This window comes from Mya arenaria, chromosome 14 (genome assembly GCF_026914265.1).
Source record: "Mya arenaria isolate MELC-2E11 chromosome 14, ASM2691426v1".
Taxonomy (NCBI): domain Eukaryota; kingdom Metazoa; phylum Mollusca; class Bivalvia; order Myida; family Myidae; genus Mya; species Mya arenaria.
Genome location: NC_069135.1, coordinates 54841700 through 54867799, shown reverse-complemented (window position 1 = coordinate 54867799; position 26100 = coordinate 54841700). Strand labels below are relative to the sequence as shown.

At 34.6% G+C, this 26100-nt stretch overlaps 1 protein-coding gene across 2 annotated transcripts in view; it reads right to left on the bottom strand.

Annotated features, from left to right (window-relative positions):
* Positions 1-6446: 6446 nt before the first annotated feature.
* LOC128216904 (SCO-spondin-like) overlaps positions 6447-26100 on the bottom strand; it is a 52746-nt gene continuing 33092 nt past the window's right edge. For both annotated transcript variants that reach the window (XM_052923607.1, XM_052923608.1), the window contains 13 exons: positions 25328-25371; positions 24077-24152; positions 22108-22248; positions 20981-21033; positions 17953-18117; positions 16656-16820; positions 15098-15241; positions 13148-13356; positions 12233-12331; positions 11737-11794; positions 10917-11111; positions 9632-9775; positions 6447-7506 (listed from right to left, as the gene is read on the bottom strand). In XM_052923607.1, coding sequence (XP_052779567.1) covers positions 7487-7506; positions 9632-9775; positions 10917-11111; positions 11737-11794; positions 12233-12331; positions 13148-13356; positions 15098-15241; positions 16656-16820; positions 17953-18117; positions 20981-21033; positions 22108-22248; positions 24077-24152; positions 25328-25371 — 1513 coding nt within the window. In that variant the 3' untranslated portion in view covers positions 6447-7486. The remainder of the gene's footprint in view (positions 7507-9631; positions 9776-10916; positions 11112-11736; positions 11795-12232; positions 12332-13147; positions 13357-15097; positions 15242-16655; positions 16821-17952; positions 18118-20980; positions 21034-22107; positions 22249-24076; positions 24153-25327; positions 25372-26100) is intronic.

Below are 26100 nucleotides of genomic sequence, written 5' to 3'. Positions count from 1 at the left end.
ATAGTATATAACTTAAAATGAATGATATATATATAACCTTTGGAAACTTATTTTATTTTTTAAGATTTTTAAATGCAATTTACCATACTGACAATATGCTCTTACATTATATATAATAGTAAACTATATTCAGTAAGAATGTTCAGAATTTTATCTAAACTGTGCAATTAAATTGATGGGAAAATGTTTGACAGAAAACTCAACATTCAAGTAACGTTGAATACGAACAGTTTAAAAAGAAAAGTCATTTTAAAATGTGTAATTAGAAATGAATATACGAGTTATTATATCATACTATAAGTTAAATTATTAGTAGATGATGGTGTATCAAATATTGAAATATCAACGGTTTGGGATTTTAACACATGTTGTCTTAAGTTATTGTTATATGTATCATTTTAATGTGTTTAAAATGAATTTTAACAGCTAAATGTAAATTAATTTTTCTTTAAGATTGTTGTAATGTAAGAAGCATCAACCAGTGTGCGTGTTTTTTCCTCAAATAATGATTGGTATAAACACATTGACCAGTGTTTCAGTTGCTTCCTCATATATTAATTGATATACACACATTGCCAGTGTGTGTATTGTTTCCTCATATATTGATGGAATAAATACATTGACCAATGTGCGAGTTGTTTCCTCAAATATAGATAGAATAACAAACATTGACCAATGTGCGAGTTGTTTCCTCAAATATAGATTGAATAACAAACATTGACTAATTTGCGAGTTGTTTCCTCAAATATAGACTGAATAACAAACATTGACCAATGTGCGAGTTCTTTCCTCAAATATTGATTGATATACACAGATTGATAAGTGTTTGGGGTGTTTCCTCAAATAAAGATTGAATAACAAACATTGTCAGTGTGTGTTTTGTTACCCCAGTAAAACACCTCTATTCAGACCACATATGGGACTTTAAGAAAAGGGTCTTAATAGTGGGTTTGTCTTATTACTGAGTTTGTGCTGATTAGGGTTGTGAATTGTCAAGTGGTGGAATACATTAGATCGATATGTTATCAGGTATTGCATATTTAAGTCATGTATTTATCTTAAGATATGCAGCATGTGCCACTTTATTTCACAAATATGGAGCTATTGTTTGAGTCGGCATATGTGGCCGAGTGAATTCTATGCAAGCAGAGAAAGAAGTATGTCATTTATGTATTACATTATAAAATATTCAAAGAATGACATGTATCTAAACATCACAGTTTCAATGTTCACATAGCCCTTAAATACATGTTGTTGTGAATGTTGATGGGAAATTAATTTTATGACTGTTAATTATAAGAACTCGGGTGACTCAATCATTCAATCGACTATTTTAAAAGGGATAATAATAGCCGCAAAATATCATGTTCTCAGATAAGTGTGGCAGATTGATGTGTTCATGTAAGGGCGATAACTCTCGATTGACTCGGGAAATCAGGCTGGTTAACGAACTGTTGATATTTCACATTTTCTTTTTCTGGTCACCAAACCCTTTCAAAATTATACCAAAAAAGGATGTATCAAAAAATCACATATTATGTATCGGATACCTTAACGTTCTAAGGCGGACGTGAACTTGTAATGCCGATGAAGCTAGACAAATGTTGTATTTTTAATCGTTTTACACTACCATCTGCCACACTACTCAGAGGACATTATGTTTTGCGGCTGTAAAATTTATAAAAAATAAAACTTGTTTGCTTTAAATACAATCAAGATATTTAATACGATAAGTTTACCTCACAACAAAAAAAGCTTGTCGTTCAAGCTCGCTCAATTGTGATTTATTTTCAAAGAGATAAGGGCCAGTAAACAAACATTTTGTACCGTGTTTGAAAGTGTTCGGTGTATGTCTATAAATTAAATCCCAAACCGGACCGATAACAGGTAGGAGAAACTTAAGAATGTTACAAGTAGTGCGTATAATTTACAGCGCTATTGACTAGGACTGCACTGTATTATAAAACATTACGTCGTTCTGAACGACGTGACACAACAACTTCAACCAAAAAAACACGCGCTACATGTATAATTTCTATGATCTAGGAAGCGGGCTAAGTCACTATCAATTGTTAACAAATTGGTCGGGTTGTTTAATAAGACCTTACTTACCAGTATCATTTGTTCTTGGTTATACACAGTGATATCAAATAAAAGAATAACCCAATTTTTAGCTGTGAATAAAGATTGATTGGCAAATCTGGATTCGAATTATTCAGCATTATATTATTTTTCTTGCATTTCTGTACTTAAAAGTACCTCGGTTATAAAATTGTGGCATAATTCGAAAATTGAAGTATATGAAAAAAACGAATATTTAATTTTGAATAAAATGGCAATAGTAAGTTTTGAAAAGAGCATAAGTAATAATGATGAATTTTATATTACTTACGTATGATATACATAACTGTATTCGATACCACTCGCATTCACTCAGCGATATTATGTTGCAGTTATTTCGGGAAAGTAATAAGGAGGTTGTAAACCCATGTATTTCCGAAAAATGTGTTAGTCATACTATCAGAACATGTTTAGACTGTATTTCATTAACAATCAAGAATATATTTAATTTGACAACTTCAAAGAATCATCTAAATGCGAAAGATTTTAATGTATTGTATTTAAAGGTAAGCATTTCATTTTGATAACATAGGTCTCAAATAAAGACTATTGATCTGAACGTGAAAAAAAAGTGTAATTTCTAAACAGTTTGATAAGATAGATTAATTTGTTTCTATAGCATTTTTCTCTCATTATTTTGTGTTAATTGACAATTATATACTGTAAACCCTATCAAAATCATCGAAACACCCCCATATACAAATTAATATTGCGTTTATATGACATAAGATACCCACGGGGACAAATTTACCCTGCCCCCAGACTTTATACCAGAGCGTATTTGCGTTTATATGAACATGCACGTCCCTTGGGTAAAATGCCCCACTTCGGCAGGTATGCCACCGAGGGTTTTTCTCGTCATATTAATGCCTATAAAATTTCTTTCGATAAAAACTTTCTTCAAAAAAAAATACAATAACGATGTTAAAAAAATACCAACCTTTTGTGTTGAATATAAAGAATGTTTAGGTGAAAATTTGTACGTTAAGACCCCACAGGACTGGAAAAAAGTATCTACACATTGTTTATGTCAATGCTACTCGGGTGAATCGCTAACGTTTTCACACTATTCTATGAGTTGTTATTTTAGAGATGATACAACTACAAAAAGAACGCAATACAGTTGTATAAAAGTACCATGTTACAGTAAATAATTGGCGAAGCATATTTTGATATGTGCATTTTATATAATCAAGGGAAAAAATCTGTCAAATTCTAAAATATTTGTGTACGTATGTGTTGCTTGGCAACCTTGAAATGAAAAGTGCACTTCACGCTCAATTTTCACAACGCACTCATGCCTTGACCTGGTACTTGACCTGTGAGCAAATAGTTGTTTATATCAATCGATATAATAAAACTCGATATCATGCCCAAGACAGTGAGATACCAACAGGGAATAATGAAAGACGTCAGCCGATTTATGATAAGGGTGAAATATATAATAACCTTCACATCAGAATCGTACGGTATGATTCTAGCTTAAGAAACCCACCTTGAAGGTATTTTTTTTTATTAAAGACAAGGGCTATATTGACCAAACCATGTCCCGCATATGTACACTGAAGGCGTTGATGAATCATTCTCTTACATGTACCATTCTGTTTTAAATTGCGTTTAAAGGATACATCGTACTCCTCATTACAGAACGGTCAGTAATTATCGGACTGACTCAACTTTGCAGTCATTGCATCTCTTGAATAGTTGCAAAATTGACCATATAAGACGGCGACAGCAACAAACATAATCGCCAGACAATACAGTTCTGAGCACATGTCAGGGTTACCATCTTCCAACAGTCAGTGATAACACTACGAGAGCATTACAGTAAGCAAATTGAGACAAGCTCCATAGTTTAAATGTAGTTATGCAGAGTTGGGATCTTTAATCATTGAAGTACTTGGGGTTTACCTATTAGTTTATTAGTTTATTTATTTGTTTTATTATTAAGTTTCCGTAAGTTAATGCATACTTTGAAAAGATTTACCATAAACGTTTTAACTTTATTCAGCATTGTTGGGATAAGAGTGAGGTTTGTGCACGTAAACTGGTTTAAACCCCCAGTAAATTTACATTTTACTTACCGTTCCAAGGCGGTACATAACAATCCTTGATAAACATACCTAGTTTTTATATAGTATCTATGCACTGTGCTGTTTGTTGAGTTTTGTGCTGTTGTTCCATGTTTCTTGGTTGTGATTTTTAGTTTTTGTGTTCTATGTCTTTGGCGTTTATCCAGTGCCATTAAAAGGGGTTTATGTTTAATCTTCCTGCTACTGAGCTTGTTCCTGTAGTTTTTCACATAAATATTTCACTAATTTTAAATTAAGAAATGTGATTTGTATTGAATGCGTGTATAATAAGTAAAACTGCAACATGTACATACAAATATCGTTATGATAGTTTTAATATAAGAAACATTGACCAGTGTGTGAGTTGTTTTCTCATATTTTGGTTATTGTATAAATGTTTGAAATAAAAGAGTTGATTGTTATCATCTCAATAATTGTTATTTTATTTTCACTAATAGTAAAAACAATCAATAACAATTAAAGAGATCGGGTATTTTTGTCGATAAATGTTCTTGGCTTTATAGTGTATTGCAGTTTTGCACTGAAGCTAAGCTTGTAAATTCAAGAACTAACAAAATTCAAAGTAACTTTTCCATCAATTATGAAGTGCCATATCACCTAAACATTGACATTTAAATAACCCTTTTTCATTTTTGATCTGGCACTTTTCGTGAATAATGTACATCATAAACAAAGTTGATTTCTTTTTCTTCATTTTGTGAACCGTTTGTTCGGTAACATTTTACGCCCTTCCCGGAAGATGAAAGAGAATGGCAATAACCAAAACTGGACATTATGAACGCCGCAGAGTCATCGGACGATCTATCGCATTTCTGACTGGTCAGAAACTTACAAACCTGATAAGTTCTGCATTCTCACAATATGTTGTTGTTGTTTTTTAAATATATTATAGAAAAAAGAGGATTCTGACTGCGTATTTCAATAGGAATAAGATAATGTAAAAGGACAAATAAAATGGTTTAACTTACAATATAGCGATTGCAATATCTCATTTCTATCATTTTAAAAGTGTTTCTATTATTGAAAAAAAATACTGACCAAATCATAAAACTTTTACCTTCCCATCATGACAATGAGAGAAAATAAGGGAAATAACTTTTCAGACGGTCAACAGGGTAACAGAAAATAGTTCACGGTGGTGTTAAGCCTCGTCAAATTAGATATGCCGCTAATATGTATAACCTTGAGAATGACCGTTGATCTGTATTCTAACGCACTGTGAATTGCCACAGGACTTTATTATGTATAACCTTGACAATAACCACTGATCTGTATTTTAACACACTGTGAATTGCCACTTGACGCTGTAATGTAAAACATTGACAATGACCACTGATATGTATTTTAACGCACTTTGGATAGCCACTTGACGCTTTTATATTTAACCTTGACACTGACCATTGATCTGCATTTTAAAGCACTGTGAGTTGCAACTTGCCGCTCTTTTGTATAACCTTGACAAAGACCACTGACCTGTGGTCTAAATCAGTGTATATAGCAACTTGACGCTCTTTTGTATAACCTTGACAATGACCACTGATCTGTTTGCTAACGCACTGTGTATAGTGACTTGACCTTATTATGTATAACCTTGACAATAACCACTGATCTGTATTCTAACGCACTGTGTATAGTGACTTGACCTTATTATGTATAACCTTGACAATAACCACTGATCTGTATTCTAACGCACTGTGTATAGTGACTTTACTACACAGTTACAATTGAAAGCAATGCAGATAATCACCTGTCCGTATTATGTATGGATATAAAAACAATGTTTTAAATTCTTCGGACATTGCTTTGTCAGTTTGTGGTCTTTAGAGTAGGTGAAACTGGTGGGTATTTTTGCTATATATAACCGGATAAATGCATTTGATAAAAACATTTGACAGTCGTTATCATATGATAAACAATTTTATACAACTCGTCCAGGAAATATGTTATCAACCGAGCTTTTGGATAAGTTTGTGTATTATACGGCGACTCCTGACAGATCCCATGCATATGCTAAACGTATGCTTAGTTAGTTTCGTTGGTACGATTATACGCAAGAGTGTGGTCTTACTTTGTGGGCGAAACCGGAGACACCAGATACAAGTCACGAGTTCGGCATTGTCATATCGCGCGAAGTGCTTGATATATCGTTGTGAAAAATGTTTTGTAATCCTTTGGTAGTAAGAAAAAAAACTTAAAATTAATAGTGTCATATTATATCAAAATAATACAACGAATAGTTAATGCTTACTGCGTTTATTCTACGAACAGTGAACAGTTTATAACGATGTTACAAGTTAAATATTTTAACACAGACAAATAGTATCCAGTTTTGTTAAATAATAATAATATGAATAATATCAAGATTGATATTTTTATTATATATCACCGGTATGTTCATTAAAGTTGTATTCTATGTTGGTCTGTAACAGTGTATTTTTTCAGATCTAAAAGCGAAAGAAAAAAAACACCACCCTAATATAAATATGACGTAACAAACGGGTCATTTGGTTTTCAAAAAGTCGACCGTCAATAGATGTAACAATTTATTTAAAGGTAAAAAATTATCATAAGTGCTAGGACTTTTCATTGACTTCTACTCAAAATTAATTTGTTACAAATTTTGCAAAAATAAACCATGCTCTTTAAGGATATGGAAACAGGATGAATACAAATGAAAAATGTCAAAAAACTGACTAGACTTCATTTAATAGGAAAACATCTTAAAAAATACACAGATGGAGCTAACAATTCTTGAAAAAATCTGAATATTGGTACAGAAAGATTGGCACAAACACAATGTTCACAAACATTTATCTTAAGTTATATGGCTTGTATTGTTGGTATTATTGGAATACGGGTATAGCCGATTGGAAAACAAAATCGATAAAATCGATACTATGCCAAGATATAATTTTACGACATAAATATTACTGTTTCAAATAATTTGTTGTTATTCATTAAGTTACGAAGCTTTCGTTGGGTGCTTAATTGTTCATGACAGTGTTCGTTTTTTCCACAATTTATTCATCTGATGACACGGTGTTTCTTTTTTCTAAAAGGTGTTGTTGGCTATTTTTAAGTGTTCTATGACAGTGTTTTCCCGAATAAATAATGTGCATGGTTGATGTTCCTTTTTCGATGGTCCACCAATTTAGTCATCAAACAATCGTCCGTTGATGTCCGACATATCTTAACCCAGATGGTGGTCAAATCTCGTAGTCCATTAAACGGTCCGTGGTAGTCAAATCCGAGTGGGTGAATCGTTTCCATATTTAGCGTTTAATTGGAAATCCTGTAAAAAGTCATCATTGCAATAATTTAAATAATGATGAATTATTTAACAATCAAATGGCACATACTGGTTTATCAGTGTGTGTTCATTACGTGATAAATTACGTAATATATGCTAAGTCGGAAGGCAACATTTTGCTTAAAATCAACACTTAAAACAAAGATAACTTTTCTTTTACTACACCATTTTAAGTGGAACAAGGGGCAGTATATGCCGCTTAAGAAGCCCCGCTTTCGTTTTATAACCGGAGTTCGATAAGGTGATTAGCTTTATCAAACACTTCGACAAACCTGTATCCAAAATAATGTTCCGCTCCATCAGACAGTCATTTTGTGAAAAAGCTTTGTCAAAGTGTTTTAAGAAACTAAACTCTCAATTAATCTCCGGTAAAAGACCGAAGGCGGGGCTCCGTAAGCGGCGTAGACTGCTCTATAGTTCACTTAGATGGTGAAGAAGTGTTGAAGTTATCTTTGTTTAAAGTTTCATTCGAAGCAAAATATTACTTTCCTATGTAGCATTTATGACCCAATTTATCACGTGGTATACACATACTAGTACTGATATAGGTGTATCTCCCCATTCACATACACGGATTTCTCATACGAATCCTTACGGATTGCAAGAATTCACGAATTCTTACGATTGGCCACTTGTACTTCCGATTTGTGTTACGAGCTATTTACGGATCAGTACGGATTATTACGAGTTTCTACGATGTATTTACGGCAAAATTCTACGATAATGACACGATAACTACGAGTTTTTTAAGGTAGATAACGAATGTATTACGAACTTTTGTTATTCATTGAAGCTTTTACGTGTTAGATACGATATGTTTAGGTGTTGATACGAATAGTTACGAGTTAGTCCGTAAATAAACCATAATTATCCGTAATGAAGGGTTAACGAAAATCAGTCCATGGACACTCGTAAGAAGACTGTTGACATGTAAAAACATTTGCCTCTCCTTTCACGGATCCCTAAGAGTTTCTGTGAGTTGTTGCGAGGTTTTTACGTATACCAGCGAGTTATTTACGGATACCAAGGAGTTATTTACGGATACCAGCGAGTTATTTACGTATACCAGCGAGTTATTTACGTATACCAGCGAGTTATTTACGGATACCAGCATGTTATTTACGGATACCAGCGAGTTATTTACGGATACCAGCGTGTTATTTACGGATACCAGCGAGTTATTTACGGATACCAGCATGTTATTTATGTATACCAGCGAGTTTTCACTTAAACCAGCGAGTTTTTACGTATACAAACGAGTTATTTACGGATGCCTGCGAGTGACTACGAGTTCGCTATCGGTAAGGGCTCGTAAGAAAATTTCGTGACAAAAAGGTTTTTTCCGAATGTGTACATCCTACATTAAAAAACACATTTTTTAAGCTTGTTACATGCCCTTACATTGCTGAGCAACTCATTTTAAAGTATATGTGACTGTCTAAAATGTTTAAAAAGAGCGAATCTCAATGGATGGCAATTCATTTCGGATTCCGTATGGTTTATTTTCCATTTTATTTTGACAACTACGCTTGTCGCTGTATAGTATTGATGGAAACATCAAAACATATTTCACTCGTGATCACATTTGTTTCTCTGGCCCCAATTTCTCGAAACTTCTTAGGCTTATCAGTCTTAAGTAGGTAATTTCAACCAGCCTAAACACATACTTCAGTTTGATTTTGATAAATTAAAATTGTTATTTTTTTATTTTCTTGAGTATTGCTAATTAAAGTCTAAAATCTCTTATAGAAGAAACTATTAAGCAAATTATTGAAACACAAAATTAGGGAGCTTAGATAAATCCTGTTATAAGGGATTTAAGAAGTTTTGAGAAAATGGGGCCTGGTGGCTAGGCTTCTCGTGAAAATATTGCTTTCTGTTATCATTCAGAAATCACACCGAAATTCTACAAATTCTGTCAAAAGATACTATGTCGAAGTCGTTGGAACCACGGGAAAAATAATTCGAGATAACGAACTTTCGATGTAACCGAAAAACAAAATGTGTATAACTAGACCTTTGAATTGATATTCGAAAACAATATCAACTAAACCAAAACATCGAGATAACAGAGTTTGACATAACGAGTTTGACTGTATGTCCTTACCCATGTCCTGTGAAGTTGTTTCCTCACCGACACACTGATTACATTTGCAGTTGGTCATGTTCTGATAGAATGCCGTGTGCTTCGTGGATGCACCACCCTCCCGTACGCACGTCATTTCGACCTCATTTCGCTCGCCAAGGTCACCTATAAATAAAGAAATAATATTAACTCAAGATATGCAATTTCAAATCATTCTTTTAAACATTATATATTTTATAACGATTGTGAAGGAAGCTATGATAGCTTATACTTAGTCACTCTCGTTGGCACGATGTTGCGCGAGAGTGTGGTCTTGTGTTGTAGGGGAAACCGGAGTACCCGGAGAAAACCCACTTGTCCGGCTTGGTGACCACTAACCAAACTCACATGCGCCCAGGCCGGGCATTATCATTATTTAAATCATTATATCAACATTTCTGAGTAACGCCCTCCGCACCGTTTCAATAAATATGGTAAGGCATAAAGCTGCACTCTCACAGATAAAACGTTTTGACAACTTTTTGCTTTTTGTTTTTACTTTTTTTAGTATTTGAACGAGCCACTTTTTGTAAAATGCATGAAAAACAGTGATATAAGACTACTAACAAAAATATCAGATCACATTTTTTTTTTCATTTATGTTAAAAAAATGAAGTTTTTGGTGTTGTTTTTTTCTTATAGCGATAATAACGCTTTTAGCCATATAACGATTATTTTTTAACGGAAATATCAATATCTGCGAACTAATCTTTTCTCAGCAGTCTTCTATCACTGGTTGATATATATTAACGCAAAAAATTTTCCAAGACAAACAAAATTTTAAAAAAGTTGTCAAAACGGTAAATCTGTGAGATTGCAGCTTTAAAACCGTACCTTTTATGCGTTACTCCGTTTTTGACGTAAGCTGCGTTTCAATTAATAGATGATTATTGTTTGTTTCAGTGTAAGATTGTAATGTATTTCACCGAATGAGAACGTAAATATGTATTTCACCTGTCGCTTCACCAACAGGTCATTCATTAAGCGTATTGTGGAGAAAGGACCAAGTGAACTATTACCAACGGCTTTTTTGACCATAGTTCATTTAGACCTTTCCCAAAATCGGTCAAACAGATTCAACTTCTAACCGACAAATCATTCAATAGGTTTATACCATTCAATGCTAAAGGATATCGAAATATCCTTTGTCGGGAAATGACGGCCTTCCAGGCAATAGTTAACTAGTCCTACCCCGACCCGGGTAAATAGTTTTAACTATTGACCGACAAATCATTCAATAAGTGTATAACTATTAAAAGTTTCCCACCTGAGCAACATTTGCAGTTTGCGTTAGAGCTCTTATCCCCTGGCATTGCCAACATAGGCATATCCAGACTGTTTCCACATGAACCTCCGCAGAACTTGACTTTCTGTTTTTTGTCCGACACACATTTGCCGTGCTCAACACTATTGTATTCCATGCGTATTTCCTTAGTCTGCTCTTGACATTTGTCTGGGGTTTCTGTTAATACGAAAAAAGGGATTAAAAATCTTATTATTCAGTTCATAGGTGTATGAATGTATTTGATAATTGTACGGTAGGTCAATCAAGAAGATTTTATACATATTCAAAGTTTATTATTACATAAATTATTTGGAAATTCCTTAAGGATAATCCACCAACATAACTATTCAATAAGCTTCCAGGACGACTAAACGTATTATAAATTTGGCTGTTTGAACAGCCGCAGTGTCAATGACGTCATTTGTTTGATGACGTCACACACTTTTTTCGAGATAATACGTCATTTGCGAGATCACAGGCTTCGTTTTTTAAGCATCGGGCCAAATTTCTCGAGACTTCTTAAGCTTAACTGGCTAAAATTGCCCATTTCAATTATCCAAAATACATATTTATATTTAAATTTCTAAATACGTCACCATTAAAACTTTTTTAATTAAATTTCCGCGTCGTCATATCCATAGAAAGGCATTTAACAATTATTTTTTTTTGGATTTTCGCATATGCATATTCAAACAAAAACGACGGCTAAGCGTCATGAACATAGATTCGTGAAATTGGAAAACTACAAGTTGAAGCTGATTATTTTGGAAGCCTGTTGAGTGCATTAAGGAAATATTCGTACCTTCCGCTGGTTTGCATTCTGGACAGCAACCGTTACCTTCTATGAGAACTTCCCCAGGCTGCATAAGAATAAATCATATTATAAACACCTACGCGCGATAAAAGAATAATCGAACGTGCCTTGTTATAAAAGATATATATTTTTATATTGTTTTGCCTACAAAATGACGAACTACCATTGTCTTTGCTTTTGTCCCAGTTTATAAATAAGTGGCAAAGAAAATTGAATATTAAAGATCGTATTTATTTTAACCCTTCTATTAGCAACAAATCTGATAAAATTAAAAAAACAACAACAGTATTTGTTCAGACTAATGGAAGTCATACCAACTATGGTCACAGTTTGCGCAAATGTGCTGCGACATGTTTTTACAATTTTGATATCAACGAGTAAAATATTTTATTAAATAATTGTCCTGAGATTCGTTGCAGAAATAAACATTTCTGGTGCCAATCTGGTATACAGTCCCTTTAAATGAAGGAAGTGTAAGACATACCCCACATTGTAAGTCCTTCTCGCACTTGCTCGTTTCGACAATGTCACCCTTTACACAGATGAAGTGGCTGCATTCTTCCGAGTACACAACTTCATCTTCCTATAAAGTAAAACCAGATTGCTTTAATTAACATTTCTTTTAACGCGATTATGACGAAATTTAATAATTTATAGAGTCAGTTTCCTGAGTGGAATCAGACACGGCTGAACATGTCGTGAGTGAGGATCGAACCAACATCCTCTTGCCCAATAGGCGGAAACCCAAACCTCTTTATTTTTTAAAAACACTCTCATCCTAAAAAGGTATTTTAATATTTATATGAAAAGCTACAGAAACAAGCTCAGTAGTCAGAGGTTTAAGCATAAACAGTGTTTAATTGCACAGGGTAAAACGACAGAGACATAGAACACAAAAACAAAAATCACAAACAAGAAACACGGAACAACAGCATAAAAATCCCCAAACAACACAGTGCATTTAAACTATGTAACAACTAGGTGTGTTTATCAAGGACTGTTATGTACAGCTTAACTTTTTCTTGACGATACTACTATGCTGATAATGACGATGTTAGTTATGCATTTTGTTGGGGTACTTTTCTTGGCATGTTTTTTTGAATACTTTACACTTCAAGATCAAATCGAAGTCGTTGAACTTTGAGCTATTTAGGCCTTTCGAGATTTCCTGACAGTCATGTTTAAACAGAAGTAATGCAAAGTTATTCTATGCTAGATCGATGAAGGAGAGACCCCTTTGAAAAATCTCAAGCAAAATTAATAATTTTAGGTTAAATGTCACTAAATGTTTTTCAGGTGATATGACACCAAAGCAGGAGTTCATTTCTATCAAATGACTGTAAATCGGCCCAATACTTTGTTCATCGTTGTGATGAAGAAACATGCAAACTCATAGTACCTCGTAGGTCATCCCCTGGTACGAACAGCTGTTGCATTCTGTAGGTTTAACACATTCCTTGTTATCGTTCATCAGGTAGCCCTCGTTACACACGCATCCCCAGTACTTGGTGCCGTTATCCCTGCAGCTCTCCTGGCCGGCGCGGTACCGTTCACATGTGTTCTGTTCGCATTGGGTGAATTCCTTGTATTCCGCTGTGTCCTCGCATTCTGCAATACATCGGTACCAAAACTCAACATAAATTTCGCGCGGGCAAGATTACTTGGGTGTATAAATTATTGTTTGGGATAGGGTCAAGGGAAGTTTTTCGAAGTTTCTGTTCATTATTTTACGTAGATCGATTCCATCGAATGCTATATTATAGTAATATCTATATATATTATACCTCACAAAAATTAGTCCCTTCTTTATATTTATAATCTCGATCGGTCCGTATATCACTGTATTTTGATGACAATCCAGTTTTATGACGTCAGCGATCCATATTATGTTTTTTGCCGGTCCAGACCCCGCCAAAAATATAATATGGACCGGTGACGTCATATAATTGGTTAGTGAAAACTTGTCGCAAGTAAACATTATCAGGTTTGTTAAATAAAACACATTTAAATCGCTTTAAAAATATTAATGAAAAGTGTTCGGTATAATATAAGAAATATAACACACTACTTCGGGCCATATGGCATTATTAGGACCGGTCAGTCAGCCCCCGAAGGTGAATGGACCGAGGCGTTAGCCTCTGGTGGCTGAATGGCCGGTCTTTATAATGTCATATGACACTCAGTGGTGTGTAATATTTCTTAAATAGTTTGTCAAGCAACTGTTAAATATATTTACGACAATAAACATCTCTATCTGTCTATCTGTTAACTTCAATCAGTATACTTGCCCACCAAAGCTTACTTGTTAAACTAATGTCGTAAGTAAAAGATGGCAAATACTTGGTGAATGCATTTTTGTGTTGGCCAAAGATAGTCGGGGAGTTTCAAGTTGTTTGTTCATTATACCCAGTCAATTGTAACCACGAACTTTCCAGGTCCAGTGAATAGCGGGGACTTTGAATTTTGGTCCAGCAAGGCCCGGGTAAAACCCCTCCCACAGGGAGGTAAAAACACGGCCCAATTCCCCGGCTATCCCCGGTATACCCCCGGACCTTGTGGAGCCGTGGTTACAATTGACTGGTGCATTAGTTGTTTGCACCAGAAAACAATAAAGGCGACCTAAAGAAAATAGAGCGGGCTACCCCGGCCTGCATAAACTCAGCGAGTCAAAGATAATTTTTAACACGGGGATACTGTTATTTTCGAGATAGGCATTCGGAACAGCTCGGCTTTTTTCCATCGAAAACTACCTCGGATATATATGACATGTTAACAATGTCAGAAATGTATACATTTAACTACGCTGCAAGTAGAGCGCGTATTAATTTCAATTTTACAGTTAAGCATATTTATTTTACTCATGAGAATCTTTGTTAGTTATGCAATAACATACTTCGAAGACAATCAATTTAGACTAAGATATACAAAATCCATTTAATCCTTTAATATATTAAACTTTAGAAGAAGTTTATATACTATGTCCGACGGCCTAAAACTGCGCAAATGCACCCTTACACCCAGATAAGAGTTATCACAATTAATATTGTTTAAATATTCCAAAAAGGATGAATGCATGTGGTCGAAAACATTGGTTCTTATAAAGAATAACGAGTTTAATTTGAAAGAAATGAGCATAAAACACAGTATTTCTACCTGATGAGACTATAGTAGACCACAGTAAATCTTTTAGCATTCACCAATCATTAGATATTTTTGCGTTAAATACACGGTTACAATCTTGTTATCAGTTGTTTATTTTATGTTTTTCAAAAATGCATTATTTAGTTAGTAGTTAAAGGGTTATCATGTGTATGTATTGAATTTGAATAAGAGTGTCATTTTAAATTACCTATGCAAGCTTGTTCGTTGCATCCCCCTGTCTCCTCCTTAGTAACCTCACAGGTCGTGTCACGTGACCTCGTGCGACTGCCGCCACCGCACGACTCTGAACACTCGCTCCATTCTGACCATGGTCCAATCGTGCATTCCTCGTCTGCAACATACATTCAGCATATTTGTTTTATTAAAGATTCACTCTAACGCTAAAAAAAATGAATCATTATTAAAACACTTGTTTAAATTTACCGAAAAGGATTAATACATATATATCGAAAACAATGGTTCTATAAAGGACATCGTGTTTAATTTAAATAAAAGGAGTAAAAAACACGGTATTTCTACCTTATGGGACGATATTTGATTACTGCGAATTATTTAGGACTCACCAGTCATCTAATATTTGTGCGTGGTCAGCCATTAATTCCACCGTTATAATCTTGTATGTGACGTTATTTCTAAATTTATAACTTTGTGACAGAAAGGATATAAACAAATTTCTAAGCTTATCAAAGACTATGTTTTTTCTGCTTCTAAAAGTGTGAACTATTTTAGATTCGCTTGTATTTTAATAATGCAAACCTCGACCAAAAATTCAGCGTTCAGTGTGTGTATACCACGTGATAGATTACGTCATATATGCTACGTCGAAATGGAATATTTTGCTAAAAATGAAGAAATAAATCAAAGATAACTGTTCCTTTTCAACACCATTTTAAATGAAACAAAGGGCTGTGTATGCCGCTTAAAGAGCCCCGCCTTATATTTATTACCGGAGTTTAATTATGTTATTAGTTTCCACAAAACACTACGACAAACCTGTTTCCAAAATAATATTTTGTTAGTGCTCCGTCAGACGGCCGTTTTGTGAAAGGTTTATCGAAGTGTTTTAAGAAACTAAACTCTCAATCAAACTCTGGTGAAAGACAGAAGGCGGGGCTCCTTGAGCGGCGTAGACTGCGCTATGTTTCTTTTTAAATGGTGAAGAAATAGTGAAGTTATCCTTGTTTAAAGTCATAATTCGAAGCAAAATGTTGCCTTCCGACGTAGCATTTATGACGCAATTTGTCACGTGGTATACACACACTGGCGTTGCATCGCTCTACAAAGTTCAGTGGACTTGAAATTATGGCCAAGGACTGCATCATTGGCATATTCATTTATAGTCTCATAGATATGTTCATATTATATTTTCTGTTATTTTTTTTTAGAACTTAACGTCACTTATTTCAGTTATGACCCGTGGCGATCCACGTGAGAACCCCTTTGAAGTCACGTGATTCTTCACCCTCATTGACACGATCCATGACAGCATGCTTATCACAATGGCTAAACACAGTCGCCTTACCATTTTTTTTATATAATTATCAACTAACAGTTTATTACTGTTTTAGTGTTCTACATAATGTTGCGTAAACTACAACCAACATATTAATACCTATCGCTTTGCCTATGTATAATTAATTACGACTGACTGATGATTTTCGGAGATAATTGTAAAGGCACATTTGAATAAACTGCCCACCCGTTGGACAAATATTATGTTTTTAACTTTGATTAAGCAAGCCTACCGCATGGGTTTTCGTTGCACGTTTCACTATCTGTCAAATCTACATCATCACATTCTTCTTTGTTGATATCGGCAGCGTCCGTGAAATTCCTGCTGCGAATTTGTGTACCTCCGTCGCATGAGGCAGTGCAAGGCGACCAGTCTCCCCATTCGGATGTAGTACAACCTGGTGATAAAACATGTATTTAAATATATGAGCACACCATACAAACGTTAACAATCATGGCGTTAACAACGGTGTTAACATTGACAAAATTCTTAAGAGTGTTTTTGAACACGTCGCGGACTTATTAAACTTATTGCCGAGGCTTATGTCGTTGTCCGAGAACAGCAATGTGCAAAATTACGTGTGTCTTAATGTCCCAAATTTGTGTTTGGTTTAATGTGACTATCAGTGAATGCCTAGATTTTTCATCTCCGCCCGCTACATCTCTTTTACAGCTTCCACTAAATTTTATTGACTCAATTAAATATTTGAACTGGGGTTTGTATTTGGGTATCGTTCCGGTATTGTCCGGTAACGGCGTTTATTTATACCAACTCTGTCGATGTATAACATTCACATGTAGAAAAGGAGAACTGTGAAGATGGTGTTCGTGGTTCGTCTAGAAACTAGTAACAACTGGTTTCATTGATTACATAAAATTATTAAACGATATTAAAGAAAACTTTATTGACGCCAATACTAAACTAAGATTTATAGGCGTTATAAACATGCCCCAATTTCTCGAAATTTCTTATGTCCATTATAACAGGATTAAGCTATGCTCACTATTTTGGGTTTCGTTAGTTTGGGTATTTTTTTGCCCGTTTGAGTTTGGGATTTTTAGACTTTTAATTGGAAATACCTGGACGTGAGTCATAAATATTTTTTTTCATTTATCTGAATTAAAAAAAAAAATATGTATTTTGGCTAATTGATAAAAGCTACTTAAGCAAGTTTAGCTTAAGAAGTTTCGAGAAATCTGGGCCTGCAGATTCGTCGCCAGTATTATTTGGTGAAATGTACAAACTTGCCTTTTTCTACGTATATTCTTTTAACACAAACATATAAAAAAGGTATCATATAAAAAAGGTATCAGAGAAAATAGATTATTCATGTGTTTTCTGTCTGGATTGAAATGGCACATGTCATGGGCATGTTGCGCTGCCTGTAACGCGAAACACGCCCTCGGTCGGAATTCTTTGTTTCCGGACAGGACAAACGTCATATGACTAATCACGGATACATAAAAAATCAATTCTTCTATGACGATTTGTCAAAATTAATATTTGTTATGAATTAACTCATTCCTTACAGCTCGGCAAGTTGCATGGTTCAGAATCTGTATCTGCCCCCTCGCAGTCGTTACCGCCACACTGAGGGGCAGGACTGTTGCAGGATCGGTACCGGTGCCGCTGTCCTTCGCCGCATTCGCTTGTGCATTGCTGCCATAAAGACCATGGAGACCAATCTCCATCAACTGTAAACGAAAAACAAGGGCATGTTTGATCCGGTCAGTGTACAGATTAACTGTATGTGACACAAAGTTACCTTATCGGAATTGTTAATAAACCTGTCTAAAGTTGTTGGTACACTGGCAAGTTCATGAAAACATGCAGCCGTATAAGTAGTGTTTCGTAGCCTCTCGCTATTGTAAATAAAACTGTCCCAAGTAGTGGGGACACTGGCAAGTACATGAAAACATGCAGCCGTATAAGTAGTGTTTCGTAGCCTCTCGCTTATGTAAATAAAACTGTCTCAAGTAGCGGGTACACTGGCAATCACATGAAAACATGCCGCCGTTCAAGTAGTGTTTCGTAACCTCAGGCTATTGTTAATAAATATAGTGGGTACATTGGCTATTACATGAAAACATGCGCCGTACAAGAGTGTTTCGTAACCTCCCGCTATTGTTAATAAATATAGTGGGTACATTGGCTATTACATGAAAACATGCCGCCGTTCAAGAGTGTTTCGTAACCTCCCGCTATTGTTAATAAATATTGTGGGTACATTGGCTATTACATGAAAACATGCGCCGTACAAGAGTGTTTCGTAACCTCAGGCTATTGTTAATAAATATAGTGGGTACATTGGCTATTACATGAAAACATGCGCCGTACAAGAGTGTTTCGTAACCTCTCGCTATTGTTAATAAATATTGTGGGTACATTGGCTATTACATGAAAACATGCCGACGTACAAGAGTGTTTCGTTACCTCAGGCTATTGTTAATAAATATTGTGGGTACATTGGCTATTACATGAAAACATGCCGACGTACAAGAGTGTTTCGTAACCTCAGGCTATTGTTAATAAATATTGTGGGTACATTGGCTATTACATGAAAACATGCCGCCGTTCAAGAGTGTTTCGTAACCTCCCGCTATTGTTAATAAATATTGTGGGTACATTGGCTATTACATGAAAACATGCCGCCGTTCAAGTAGTGTTACGTAACCTCTCGCTATTGTTAATAAATATTGTGGGTACATTGGCTATTACATGAAAACATGCCGCCGTTCAAGTAGTGTTACGTAACCTCTCGCTATTGTTAATAAATATTGTGGGTACATTGGCTATTACATGAAAACATGCCGACGTACAAGTAGTGTTACGTAACCTCTCGCTATTGTTAATAAATATTGTGGGTACATTGGCTATTACATGAAAACATGCCGCCGTTCAAGAGTGTTTCGTAACCTCCGGCTATTGTTAATAAATATAGTGGGTACATTGGCTATTACATGAAAACATGCCGCCGTTCAAGTAGTGTTACGTAACCTCTCGCTATTGTTAATAAATATTGTGGGTACATTGGCTATTACATGAAAACATGCCGCCGTTCAAGTAGTGTTACGTAACCTCTCGCTATTGTTAATAAATATTGTGGGTACATTGGCTATTACATGAAAACATGCCGCCGTTCAAGTAGTGTTACGTAACCTCTCGCTATTGTTAATAAATATTGTGGGTACATTGGCTATTACATGAAAACATGCCGCCGTTCAAGTAGTGTTACGTAACCTCTCGCTATTGTTAATAAATATAGTGGGTACATTGGCTATTACATGAAAACATGCGCCGTACAAGAGTGTTTCGTAACCTCAGGCTATTGTTAATAAATATAGTGGGTACATTGGCTATTACATGAAAACATGCCGCCGTTCAAGAGTGTTTCGTAACCTCCCGCTATTGTTAATAAATATAGTGGGTACATTGGCTATTACATGAAAACATGCCGCCGTTCAAGAGTGTTTCGTAACCTCAGGCTATTGTTAATAAATATTGTGGGTACATTGGCTATTACATGAAAACATGCCGCCGTACAAAAGTGTTTCGTAACCTCTCGCTATTGTTAATAAATATTGTGGGTACATTGGCTATTACATGAAAACATGCCGCCGTACAAGAGTGTTTCGTAACCTCCCGCTATTGTTAATAAATATTGTGGGTACATTGGCTATTACATGAAAACATGCCGCCGTTCAAGAGTGTTTCGTAACCTCCCGCTATTGTTAATAAATATTGTGGGTACATTGGCTATTACATGAAAACATGCCGCCGTACAAGAGTGTTTCGTAACCTCTCGCTATTGTTAATAAATATTGTGGGTACATTGGCTATTACATGAAAACATGCCGACGTACAAGAGTGTTTCGTAACCTCTCGCTATTGTTAACAAATATTGTGGGTACATTGGCTATTACATGAAAACATGCCGACGTACAAGAGTGTTTCGTAACCTCTCGCTATTGTTAACAAATATTGTGGGTACATTGGCTATTACATGAAAACATGCCGACGTACAAGAGTGTTTCGTAACCTCTCGCTATTGTTAATAAATATTGTGGGTACATTGGCTATTACATGAAAACATGCCGCCGTTCAAGTAGTGTTACGTAACCTCTCGCTATTGTTAATAAATATAGTGGGTACATTGGCTATTACATGAAAACATGCCGCCGTTCAAGTAGTGTTACGTAACCTCAGGCTATTGTTAATAAATATAGTGGGTACATTGGCTATTACATGAAAACATGCCGACGTACAAGAGTGTTTCGTAACCTCAGGCTATTGTTAATAAATATAGTGGGTACATTGGCTATTACATGAAAACATGCCGACGTACAAGAGTGTTTCGTAACCTCAGGCTATTGTTAATAAATATTGTGGGTACATTGGCTATTACATGAAAACATGCCGCCGTACAAGAGTGTTTCGTTACCGCTCGCTATTGTTAACAAACAATTATTGACGGTACACGTACATTAAAAACGAGTACAAATACAAGTATAAGTTGTGTTTTACAAAAAAAGGACAAATACTATTTAAGATACATACCATCCGCGTCGATATCTTCGTTGCATTGCATTCCACCGTTCTCCATACAGTAACTGCAAAGAGCAATCATCCAGATGGTGTTTTTTTCGCATTTTCAGTAGGTATTAAAAGTTAAAACCATTCATTAATAGTGGACGTTTTGTTGACGTTATTACATACGGCTGTAATTATTCAGCAGTGAATATACTTTTCAATAGAAAACTTATTCAAATCTTTTGAATTTGAATTTTTGTTTTTACACCGAACATTTTCAGCAATTTAACATACAAGGCATTGTTTAAATATGTTTAAACATATATTAATGAACAGATTTAAAATTCGTCATCAGACTTAGCATGGGTCACGGAAAGATTTTATTCGGAGAACCTCGGCCTTTTTCCAACGCAAAACAGACTCGGATGTCATTCGGAACTCCTCGGCCATTTTTATCGAAAACACCCTCGGATGTATGCCGGTATATCAGTTAAAGTATTTCGGAAATTATTGAATTATATCAATGATTAAATGTAGTGTTTTAGAGTTGTATTTATTGATCTAAGTTTAAATTGATTGCCAGTGAAGTGTATTATTGCAAACATAATTAAGATTCCCAAGAGTTAAGTCATAAAGTTTAACTGCTAAATAAATTTACTACGCGATCTACTTGCAGCGGACTTAAACGTACCTCTTTTTGAGTATGTAAAACGTCCAAATACATCCGAGGTTGTTTTCGATAAAAATGGCCGAGGAGTTCCGAATGACTCGGATGTATGCAAGTACAGCAGTAAAAGTAGTTCGATTTATTTTTTTACAATTATAGTATTATTTTATGGAAGTATTTTTGTGTGTATTTTGAACATCTCAGTTTAAACTGATTGCCAGCGGAGTGTGTAGATTTTTCAGATTCCCAAGAGTGAAGTCATGAAGTCTAACAGCTTAACTGAAATTAATACGAGATCTACTTGCAGCGTAGTTAAATGTAAACATTTCTGACTTTGTTAACCGTAAATATTCATAGTTCTCGTTGGAAAATAGCCGAGGAGTTCCGAAATGGGAAAGTTTTTTTTTCTATTTCCCACCTTCATAATGTAATTATCATGGTAACATATGTGTTTGCGATTTGTATGAACGAATGGGCGAATTCTTACCAGACCAGGCATGGATCAGTGGAGTTGATTTGTTCCCATGCTGCATACCAGTTCTGTTCATGGACACATACTTTGCACGGTTCCTTTTCGCATTCTTCCTCCTCAACATTGGAACCTTCTTCACAGCCGCTTGTTGTAGTCCTAGGTGGATATATGTGTTAATGATTAAAGGTTAGCTCGTTATGTATATGCACCGCGAGAGGCAAAAATATGTTGTATTGAAATACAGTCGAAACTCGATACGTCAAACTCTGTTATCTCGATGTTCTGGTTATGTCGAACTTATTTTCGAATGTGTTTTGTAAAGTTATACATGTTTTTATTTCGGTTATATCGAATGTTCGTTATCTCGAAGTAATTTCCGAGGTTCCAACGACTTCGACATAGCGAGTTTTGACTGTATGAGCATCAGCGGGACACGTGATGGCATAGGGCGAAGACGCCTACAATTCTACGTGTAAAGTCAAACGTACAAGTTTTAGTAGTTAACGTTGTTTTTTCATGAATGAAAAAAAAATATATACCAACAATCTTTATCTTTTACTAAAGGTTTTTCTAGTATTTTGTTTTGAAATGAGAAAAAAACTTATTTTCTATTTTTAACTTTACACACCCTACATTGACCAACATTAATGTTTAAAGCTGCACTCTCACAGATTTACCGTTTTTACAACTTCTTTATTTTTTGTCTTGGAAAGGGCAATTTTTTGCTTAAATATCTGCAAACCATTGATATAAGATTACTGACAAAAATTCAGATCGTAGATTTTCATATTTCCGTTCGAAAATTAATGTTTTATGGCCTAAACCGTTACTAACGGATTAAGAAAAACGCATAAAAGATCAATTATTGAACTGAAATATAAAAATCTTCGATCTAAGTTTTTGTCAGCAGTCTTATTTAACGGGTTCCCATGGGTTTTCGCAAAAAAATGGCTCGTTCCAAGACAAAAAAATAAAAAAGTTGTCAAAATGTTCAATCTGTGAGAGTGCAGCTTTAATAAGCGTAATAATAAAAATATAAATTCTCGAATAAAAAAAACAAAATATCTGATGTTTAAGGACCAAAATGCTGTATTCTACAATGAATACACTTCCAAACAAACAACAAACAAACTTGCGGTTCTGAGAAATAATTGAAAGAGAATATATTTGTGTTGTATTTGTCCATCCCGTTTGTTTTTTTTTATTCAGACCTAGAATGTATGTATTTCTGAAAGATATCCAATTCCGAATCTATAGGAATTTTTAAATATGTTCTAAAGAAAAAAAATATGAGCAAAAATACACAATTTACATTAAAATATATTCGCTGTATATTCACAGTGACACATCTACGCGGGATGACGTTTGTTTTATAATTGAGACTGGGCTAAAATATAAACGGTGAAACAATATGTTATATAACTGTTTGAAACGATGAAATAGTATTTGTTTTTCACAGATAATTCCCATGGGGAAAGCATATAATATACACCAATAATACTTCGGGGTGTGTATAACACGTGATAAATGTTATGTCTGAAGGCAATATTTTACTTTGAATGAAGACTTGAAAAACAAATGTAACTTTACTATTTCTTCTTCAATTTAAATGAAAAGTATCTAAGTCTTCGCCGCTAACAGAGCCCTGCCTTTGGTCTTTTACCAGAGTTTGATTGAGAGTTTAGAATAGTTTAAACACTTCGACAAACCTTTTCGAAAACTGCCCCCAAATGGAGCAGTGTCAAAACATTATCTTGGAAACAGGCTTGTCGAGGTGTTTGATGAAACTAATCACCTTATCAAACTCTGGTAATAAAACGAAGGCAGTGCTCTTTAAGCGGCATAGACTGCCAGTTGTTTCATCTAAAATGGTGTAGAAAAAGAAACGTTGTTTTTTTGTTTCAAGTCTTTATTTAAAGCCAAATATTGCCTTCTGACGTAGTATATATGACGTTATTAATCACGTGATATAAACCATTTATACCTGTATCTATATCTTAATCCACTGCCGCAGTCTGTCGCACAGGAAGTCCATTCATTCCATTCGCCCACCTCGCAGCCTGAAGTTGGATTAAAGGGATGAATTTACCCCCAAAAATGGATGAAAGTGATGAATTTACCCAAAAAATGGATAAAATGGATGAATTTACCAAAAAAGTGGATAAAATGGATGAATTAACCAAAATAGTGGATAAGATAGATGAATTTACCAAAGAAGTGGATTAAAGGGATGGATTTACCAAAGAAGTGGATAAAATGGATGAATTTACCAAAGAAGTGGATAAAATGGATGAATTTACCAAAAAGCGGATTAAATGGATGAATTTACTCAAAAGTTGGCTAAATTTAATAAGCTTACCCTAGACGTAGATTTCAAGTATTTAGTTCAGAAGAGAAGTTAGATTAAAATGATAAACTTACACATGTAGTTGGTTTAGTGTGATAAGTTAACCGATATTTTTTGCATTTCTATGTGCGGTACCGTTGCAAAATAATTGCAGGTCCTCCAGCTATTGAAAAACATCGAATCATAGTCGAAGTTATTTTATTTTCAAAGATGCACTCTTACTCCCAAATAAGATTTACCACAATTAATACATTAATTTTATTATACCAAAAAGGATAAATAAATGTCGAAAACAATGGTTCTAATGAAATATACCGAATTTTATTTGAAAGAAATGTATATAAAACACGGTATTTCTACCTAATGAGACGATAGTAGATCCCAGTAAATCTTTTAGCACTCACCAATTATTTAATTATTTTGCGTTTTCAACTATTACATACACAGTTACAATCTTGATATCAGTAATTAATTTTACCCATAAATGCATTATTTAGTAAGTAGATAAAGATTTATTACTCAAAATGTATGTTTGTTAAACATATGTATGTATTGATTTTGAATAAGAGACTCATTTTAATCTTGCTGTATTTCAATGGAAATACTTATTCTGGCCCCAATTTCTCGAAACTTCTTAAGCTTAACAGGCTTAAGTCGCTTATTTCAATTAGCCAAAATAATACAGAAAATGGATTTTGATTAATGAAAAATGGTCTATTCTGATAATCATACAGATTCCTACATAATTTCTAAAAATGCTTGAAGAAGTAAATATAACACGTTTTATTGAACAACAAAAATTGTGAGATAAGCTTAATCCTGTTATAAGGAACTTAAGAAGTTTCGAGAAATTGGGGCCAGGCGTTTAACACAATAAAAGCTACTCACAAGTTTCTTCAACTGCGCACGTGTATACCCCGTTCAAGCACATACTGAAATGAAGTTCAAATTTGATATACAAACAAGGTAATCATAGTATGTGCCATTGCCCGTATTGTTAATTTTTGACGTATTGTGACCACATATATGTCTTGTATAATTAGCAAAGGCATTTCTTACCGATAACTTTAATAATAAAAATGACCGAAATTCTTAACACCCGTAGTTTTAGCAATTTCAATGTGTATTTTGTTTTCGATATATTATTTAGCAGACTATTTGGAATCTTTCAAGATGTTATAATTTTTTTGTTACAATAGAAACTCGTTTGGCTAAGTAAAACACTTTTTTATATTTCGGTTATATCGAATGTTCTTTTACTCGAAGTATTTCTTTACAACTTCGATATAGCGACTGTTAACTATATAAATTTAACATAACGTTTTCTCTATTCATAAAACATTTTCTGAAGACGCCATAGTAATATGAAGTCATTGGTCATCCACAATGAACTTACTTGTACATAGCTTATATTACAAAATTTACATTAATTTTTAACATTTTCATACCCAAGCTTTGGGCGTACGTATAAGTATGCCATATACCAATACCACTACAAATTAACATCTTTTTCCCAATGTTAAATCCTTAAATTAAAAAAAGTCAAAACTCGATATGACGAGGTCGTTGGGACATCTGGAAACATTTCGAGATAACGAGCATTCGATTTAACCGAAATACAAAAGGTGTATTATGAAACCCAACACATTCGATAAAAATGT